At 27.6% G+C, this 8,487-nt stretch overlaps 4 protein-coding genes across 4 annotated transcripts; 1 reads left to right on the top strand and 3 right to left on the bottom strand.

Annotated features, from left to right (window-relative positions):
- Positions 1–1,263: 1,263 nt before the first annotated feature.
- LOC142597322 (uncharacterized) lies at positions 1,264–2,689 on the bottom strand. The gene is made up of 3 exons (XM_075728557.1): positions 2,613–2,689; positions 1,902–2,547; positions 1,264–1,830 (listed from the first exon to the last, which is right to left on the bottom strand). Exons 2-3 carry the CDS (start codon positions 2,244–2,246, stop codon positions 1,264–1,266), a joined length of 912 nt encoding a protein of 303 aa, XP_075584672.1. The 5' UTR covers positions 2,247–2,547; positions 2,613–2,689.
- An 849-nt stretch (positions 2,690–3,538) lies between these two features.
- LOC124498857 (uncharacterized) lies at positions 3,539–5,297 on the bottom strand. The gene is made up of 4 exons (XM_047062681.2): positions 5,016–5,297; positions 4,869–4,951; positions 4,169–4,802; positions 3,539–4,102 (listed from the first exon to the last, which is right to left on the bottom strand). The coding sequence occupies exons 1-4, from the start codon at positions 5,175–5,177 to the stop codon at positions 3,539–3,541; spliced, it is 1,443 nt and encodes a 480-aa protein (XP_046918637.2). The 5' UTR covers positions 5,178–5,297.
- A 540-nt stretch (positions 5,298–5,837) lies between these two features.
- Positions 5,838–6,809, top strand: LOC124497530 (RAS oncogene family member Rab18). The gene is made up of 2 exons (XM_047061195.2): positions 5,838–6,058; positions 6,124–6,809. The coding sequence occupies exons 1-2, from the start codon at positions 5,976–5,978 to the stop codon at positions 6,671–6,673; spliced, it is 633 nt and encodes a 210-aa protein (XP_046917151.2). The 5' UTR covers positions 5,838–5,975; the 3' UTR covers positions 6,674–6,809.
- On the bottom strand, positions 6,677–8,473 carry LOC124497520 (uncharacterized). Its single transcript, XM_047061184.2, has 4 exons — positions 8,255–8,473; positions 8,077–8,159; positions 7,365–8,010; positions 6,677–7,298 (listed from the first exon to the last, which is right to left on the bottom strand). The coding sequence occupies exons 1-4, from the start codon at positions 8,471–8,473 to the stop codon at positions 6,735–6,737; spliced, it is 1,512 nt and encodes a 503-aa protein (XP_046917140.2). The 3' UTR covers positions 6,677–6,734.
- Positions 8,474–8,487: the final 14 nt, after the last annotated feature.

The raw sequence follows: 8,487 nt of genomic DNA, 5'->3' as shown, positions 1-8,487 counted from the left end.
ACACCTGTTATATATGTATGGTATGGATACAGATGGATTTTTTTTCTATACTTTAATTTTCTCTTTTTTTTCGTCTGATTAAATATTTGATTTTTGTTTTTTTTTGTTTTGTTTTGGTTTCAGAAATCAAGAAATCAAGAAAAAATCAGAAATCAGAAAAAATTTTAAAATCATTAATAAATCTATGAAAATGGACAAGAAAAATGATTGAATGGACAAATTTTTACGTTGGTCAAATAAAAACAATCCAGATGTTTTGAATTAATAATGATGGATCATCAAATGGTTAGATTTGGAGAAGAAGAAAAAAAACGCACAAAAAATTTTAATTTTTTTTTTCGTCATCAAATATATATTAATTCTGAGAAAGATTATCAATTTTCAAACAAAAACAAATCCATTGAAAGTGACCATTTACACACACACACACACACACAAGTTAGGTCACAAACACACAGTAAACGAAAGGAGAGACATTTTTTTTTCACAACCATAATTCAATTGCATAACATTTGCGTTTGTTTGTTTGTTTGTTTATCGGTGGGGAAAAAAATGATACAGAAACAGAAACTTTGATAAATTGAAAAAAAAATTCTTAATTTTGCTTGTTTCGCTTATGATTTTCGCTTTCGTATGTGACATAATACATGAGATAATCTCGCTCTCTCTCTCATTTCATATACAGTTCAGTTCGGGTTATTGTTATTTATTATGAAACAAAAATAATGATGATGATAATATAACAATTATTCTTGGCAAACAAAATAAAATAAAAAATACAATGATAATTATCATCATCATTGGTCGTTGTTGTTTAAAATAGGATTAAAATAATAGCATCATCATTTATATCAAAGATGTTGTTGTTGCGAATGATAGGATGATGACCATTTCATGGTAGAAAAATCCATAATAGCCTTGATCACTTACATTTATCATATACAAGACAAAGCCGATTTGTTTGTTTTCATTTTATGAAAAAAAAAAACATAATTTGATGATTTAACCTTTGTTACTTATTTTTACATGAATCATATGTGCGAATGATTATGAGATGATGATGATATTATTTCATGGGGATTCAAAAAAATCCATGTCATTAATGAGTAGCATCAATTTTTTTTCTTGACCAACAAAACGACGGCTTCAGAAAGATTTTGATTGACACATTATCATCATAATGACAATGAACGGCAACAAAAACGTTTGAAAATAAGATGAAGTGAATGCGCCGAATTTGATTTGTTTTCGGTAATTTTTTCATCATCTATCTTTGTATAAAATTTTTTCTAATACAAACGAATAAATTAATTCAGCAATAAAAACAATCAATGAAAATGTAAGGCCTAAAATGTGAATGTAAATGAGTGACATAATTCTATGGTTTAGATATTCTTGATCATCTTCAATGTGGGCATCAGCTAATTCTTTATTCATGGCTGCAAGTTGTCTGGAGCCATCATCATCTTCATGTTCGATAGTTTTATTGATTTTTTTCCGAATTAATTTACGATTTAATTGATATTTATAACGATTACCATCCAATTTATTGATTATTCCATTTCGATAAAGTTGTTGAAACAATTTGGTCAACATGATTCTTGCTGAATAATGTAAATTTTTACGTATAGCTAGACTACCAAATGTTAGACCGAACTTTTCTTTCGATACATGTAGATCGAATTTTCTATACATTTCTTTCAACATATAGCCTCTCCAACGATCAACGATCAATACATGTTTGCCTTTCATTAATTTAACAATCGTTCCAGGATCAGTAATATCATGATGATCAATCTCAATTGATCGGTATTTAAGTTGAGGAAATTTCTTTAAAAAAAAGACAAAAAAAATTCAAAAATTAAAACACCATATACGTTTACATTCGCGTTTACACATACCGAAAGAAAAAATTTTTCACTTGATGATTTACTTTCAACCATGATACGATAATCTTTATTTCGTCGAACATTCACAATTAATTGAACAAAATGATCGATAATCTGTTCTCTTTTAGCTAACAGTGATGCCACTACATCATTTGAGAATAATTGTCGTAATAATAATGTAGCCAGAATCCATATCAATAAGGAGTTACGTAATAAATGTATAGCTTTTCGTTGTTCAGAAATTAATGTAAATTTTGACAAACTTTGTCCAATGAGCGTGCGAAATAAAATGAAATTGAAATCAAATAAACGATTTGTCGATAAATTTTGACCAATAATAATTAAATCAGCAACCATTAACAGTATGGTATAACAAATGAATCCTATAAACAATAATAGCCATATTTTCCATGTGAATGTATGAAAAACTTGTAATGGATTCGTATTCGGAATATAACTTTGATGACTAACAATCGATACTTCATATGCAGAATGTGATAAAACTGTATTGTCAAGAATTTGATCACGATCACTATGAAGAGAAAAAAAATATGGTATAAAATCGGCTACTTTTTCCGAAATCAATTTTAAGATTCCGGTAAATGTTCCATTAACGTAATGTCCACCGAAATTTTCTTCAGGCAATATGAATGTCAAACTTTGGGAAAAAAACAAACAAATAAAAAACTATTGATTTATCATACAATTACATTCTATACTGACCTACAATTGTAATGACCAATAAGAATTTTACATATTTCAATGTATGGTGAACAAACAAAAGAACGATTTTCATAATTGTAAAACTAAAATTTGATAGAAAAAAAACAGAATTAAATTCATTAATATTCTGAAGGTATATCACTGGAGAGAGAGAGATAATGAAACATACTTGTGTTGAAAATATTGCTGAACGTAAATGACATCGATGAGATGATTCCATTGAATTGATTGTCTGATTTTCGCCATCAACTATTGATGGATAGAATTTTTTATAATCAGAAAATCTTATTGTTTGATTTTGACTTGTTTCCAAACAATTTTGTTCAAACATTTTTCTTTTCATCAATTGTCCAAAAGTCTTATGACACATTCAGACAAAAATCATTTTGATTTGGATTCTTTTATTTTATTTTATTTATTTATAACTTGTCAATTCAATAACATTAAGCTCCCACAAATGAAGACAAATAAACGTTATCAATTTTTTTTTTGCACCCGATCGAAGATTCATTAAAGTTGATCGATAAAAAAGGCGTTTTTTATTATTACTGTTACCTTTGTGAACCAAAAAACCTTAATGTACAACTTTTTTTTAACAACATAATAAGAAAAACAACATGATTGTTATTTTTTCTTCATCATCATCCTAAGATTTCATTTCAACAGCCAATCTGTGAATTTAAGGCACAAAAACTTTCAATATATGCTGAAATTGCATTGGTATAGCCATTAATTGCTAAATCAAAAACTTTTTCTAACAATGTATAACCATAATCTGTTAATGGAAAAAAAACGGTAATTATAATATGGCAAATGAATCAATACAATAAAAATTTGACTTTGTTTTCATTTTAAAAAACATTCAAATCTTTTTTTCTGTTAAAAAAAATTCATTTATTATCATTAAAAAAAAAATTCTTGTTACATCATCTATCTTTGTATAAAATTTTTTCTAATACAAACGAATAGATTAATTCAGCAATAAAAACAATCAATGAAAATGTAAGGCCTAAAATGTGAATGTAAATGAGTGACATAATTCTATGGTTTAGATATTCTTGATCATCTTCCATATGGGCATCGGCTAATTCTTTATCTATGGCTGCAAGTTGTCTGGTGCCATTATCATCTTCATATTCGATAGTTTTATTGATTTTTTTCTGAATTAATTTAAGATTTAATTGATAATTATAACGATTACCATCCAATTTATTGATTATTCCATTTCGATAAAGTTGTTGAAACAATTTGGTCAACATGATTCTTGCTGAATAATGTAAATTTTTACGTATAGCTAGACTACCAAATGTTAGACCGAACTTTTCTTTCGATACATGTAGATCGAATTTTCTATACATTTCTTTCAACATATAGCCTTTCCAACGATCAACGACCAATACATGTTTGCTTTTCATTAATTTAACAATCGGTCCAGGTGCAGTAATTTCATGATCAATCTCAATTGATCGGTATTTAAGTTGAGGAAATTTCTTTAAAAACAAAAAAAATTCAAAAATTAAAACACCATATACGCTTACACTCGCGTTTACACATACCGAAAGAAAAATTTTTTCTGTTGATGATTTACTTACAACCATGATACGATAATCTTTATTCTCAACTAATTGAACAAAATGGTCGATAATCTGTTCTCTTTTAGCTAACAGTGATGCCACTACATCATTTGAGAATAATTGTCGCAATAGTAATGTAGCCAAAATCCATATCAACAAGGAGTTACGTAATAAATGTATAGCTTTTCGTTGTTCAGAAATAAATGTAGATTTTGTCAAACTTTGTCCAATGAGCGTACGAAATAAAATGAAATTGAAATCAAATAAACGATTTGTCGATAAATTTTGACCAATAATAATTAAATCAGCAACCATTAACAGTATGGTATAACAAATAAATCCTATAAACAATAATAGCCATATTTCCCATGTGAATGTATGAAAAACTTGTAATGGATTCGTATTCGGAATATAACTTTGATGACTAACAATCGATACTTTATATGCTGAATTTGATAAAATTGTATTGTCAAGAACTTGATCACGATTACTATGTAGAGCAAAAAAATGTGGTATAAAATCGGCTACTTTTTCAGAAATCAATTTTAAGATTCCTGTAAATGTTCCATTAACGTAATATCCACCGAAATCTTCTTCAGGCAATATGAATGTCAAACTTTGGGAAAAAACAATCAAATAAAAAACTATTGATTTATCACGCAATGTTACATTCTATACTGACCTACAATTGTAATGATCAATAAGAATTTTACATATTTCAATATATGGTGAACAAACAAAAGAACGATTTTCATAATTGTAAAACTAAAAATTTGATCAAAAACAAACAGAATTGAATTTATTAATAGATAGAGAAAATGAAACATACTTCTGTTGAAAATATTGCTGAATGTAAATGACATCGATAAGATGATTCCTTCGAATTGATTGTTTGAATTTCGTCATCTACTACTGATGGATAGAATTTTTTATAATCAGAAAATCTTATCGTTTGATTTTGACTTGTTTCCAAACAATATTGTTTAAACATTTTTCTTTTTTCAACAATTGTCCAAAAGTCTTATGACACATGCAGACAACAATAATTTTGATTTGGATTCTTTCATTTTATTTTATTTATTTATAACATGTCAATTCAATAACATTAGACTCCCACAAATGAAGACAAATAAACGTTATCTATTTTTTTTTTTTTTTTTTGCACGCGATCGAAGATTCATTAAAGTTGATCGATAAAAAAGGCGTTTTTATTATTACTGTTACCTTTGTAAACCAAAAAATCTTAATGGACAATCTTTTTTAACAACATAATATGCAAAACAACAAGATTGTTATTTTTTCTTCTTCATCATCATAAGATTTCCTCTCAACAGCCAATCTGTGAATTTAATTCACAAAAACTTTCAATAATAAATGCTGAAGTTGCATTGGTACCGCCACTAAATCAAAAACTTTCCGTAATAATGTATAACGATAATCTGTTAATAGATAATAAAAAAACGGTAATTATAATGTGGCAAATGAATCAATACAATAAAAATTTGATTTTGTTTTCATTTTTACGCGCTCAAAAAAAAAAAAAAAAAACATTCGAATCTTTGAATGATTCAAACGCCATCTATGATTACTTATTTTTACATGAATCATATGTTATGAATGATGATGATGATGATTGTTTTGATATTTGTTTGTGATTCAAAACTATGCGTCGTCATTATAATGAGTAGTAACAATAATTTTATTTTTAACCAACCTAAACAATAAAAGTATTCGATATTTGTTTATCATTTTATGAACAAAAAGTTCCTTATATAGAAAAAACAACAACATGAATATTATGGATGAATATGAAAATGTAATGACAACATTGAAAATATTAATTATTGGTGAAAGTTTTGTTGGTAAATCCAGGTAAGTGTTTGAAATTCGAAACCAGTTACATTGTAATGATTTCCTTTTTTCCTTATGATATATAGCCTTTTAATTGCCTATACTGATGATACATTTTCCGATGATGTTGGAGCAACGATTGGTGTGGATTTTAAAACGAAAAAAATCAAAATCGATGGAAATCTAATCAATCTAGCCATATGGGATACGGCTGGTTCAGAAAGATTTCGTGCATTGACACCAAATTTTTATCGTGGTGCACATGGTGTAATATTTGTTTACGATGTAACGGCAAGAAAAACGTTTGAAAATCTAAATAGCTGGCTAGATGAAGTGAATGCATATGCGGATAAACCGAATATTGTTAAAATGTTGGTCGGTAATAAGATTGATAAAGATAATCGTGAAGTATCCCGCCATGATGGTATGCTTTGGGCACGTAGTCATAATACATTGTTTATTGAAGCAAGTGCCAAAACACGTGAAGAAGTTGGTTGTGCATTTGAAGAATTGGTGGAAAAAATCCTACAAACACCTGGTTTATGGGATTCGAATAAAACGACTAAAACGATAAATCTTGAATCAAAAACAAACAAATCGGCTGTATCTACATGTTGTGGTGGTTATTTTAGTTGATCATTTTTTCTGTTAAAAAAATTCATTTATTATCATTAAAAAAAAGAAAATTCTTGTTACATCATCTATCTTTGTATAAAATTTTTTCTAATACAAACGAATAAATTAATTCAGCAATAAAAACAATCAACGAAAATGTAAGGCCTAAAATGTGAATATAAATGAGTGACATAATTCTATGGTTTAGATATTCTTGATCATCTTCCATATGGTCATCAGCTAATTCTTTATTTATGGCTGCAAGTTGTCTGGCGCCATCATCTTCATGTTCGATAGTTTTATTGATTTTTTTCTGAATTAATTTTCGATTTAATTGATATTTATGAAAATCCCTACTCAATTTATTGATTATTCCATTTTGAAAAATTTGTCGAAACATTTTCGTCAACATAATTCTTGATGAATAATGTAAATTTTTACGTATAGCTATACTACCAAATGTTAGACCGAAATTTTCTTTCGATACATGTAGATCGAATTTTTTATACATTATTTTCAACATATAAGCTCTCCAACGATCAACAATCAATACATGTTTGCCTTTCATCAATTTTACAATCGTTCCAGGATCAGTAATATCATTATGATCAAGCTCAATTGATCGGTATTTAAGTTGAGGAAATTTCTTCAAAAAAAAAGACAAAAAAAAAATTCAAAAATTAAAACATCATATATATACGTTTACACATACCGAAAGAAAAAATTTTTCTGTTGATGATTTACTTTCAACCATGATACGGTAATCTTTATTTCGTCGAACATTCTCAACTAATTGAACAAAATGATCGATAATCTGTTCTTTTTTAGATAACAGTGATGCTACTACATCATTTGAGAATAATTGTCGTAATAATAATGTAGCCAGAATCCATATCAACAAGGAGTTACGTAATAAATGTATAGATTTTCGTTGTTCAGAAATGAATGTAAATTTTGACAAACTTTGTCCAATGAGCGTGCGAAATAAAATGAAATTGAAATCAAATAAACTATTTGTCGATAAATGTTGATCAATAATGATTAAATCAGCAACCAATAACAGTATGGTATAACAAATAAATCCTATAAACAATAATAGCCATATTTCCCATGTGAATGTTTGAAAAACTTGTAATGGATTCGTATTCGGAATATAACTCTGATGACTAACAATCGATACTTCGTATGCTGAATGTGATAAAATTGTATTGTCAAGAATTTGATCACGATTACTATGTAGAGCAAAAAAATGTGGTATAAAATCGGCTACTTTTTCCGAAATCAGTTTTAAGATTCCTGTAAATGTTCCATTAACGTAATGTCCACCGAAATTTTCTTCAGGCAATATGAATGTCAGACTTTTGGGAAAAAAACAAACAAATAAAAAACTATTGATTTATCACATAATTACATTCTATACTGACCTACAATTGTAATGACCAATAAGAATTTTACATATTTCAATAAATGGTGAACAAACAAAAGAACGATTTTCATAATTGTAAAACTAAAAATTTTATCAAAAAAAAACAGAATTGAATTCATTAATATTCTGAAAGTATATCACTGGAAAGAGAGAGATAGAGAGAAAATGAAACATACTTCTGTTGAAAATATTGCTGAATGTAAATGACATCGATAAGATGATTCCGTCGAATTGATTGTTTGAATTTCGCCATCTACTACTGATGGATAGAATTTTTTATAATCGGAAAATCTTATTGTTTGATTTTGACTTGTTTCCAAACAATATTGTTCAAACATTTTTCTTTTCAACAATTGTCCAAAAATCTTATGACACATATAGACAACAACAATCATTTTGATTTGGATTC

The sequence above is a fragment of the Dermatophagoides farinae genome, chromosome 2 (assembly GCF_024713945.1).
Source record: "Dermatophagoides farinae isolate YC_2012a chromosome 2, ASM2471394v1, whole genome shotgun sequence".
NCBI lineage: Eukaryota > Metazoa > Arthropoda > Arachnida > Sarcoptiformes > Pyroglyphidae > Dermatophagoides > Dermatophagoides farinae.
The sequence above is the reverse complement of the archived record's forward strand: the minus strand, read 5'-3'. Positions and strand labels throughout refer to the sequence as shown.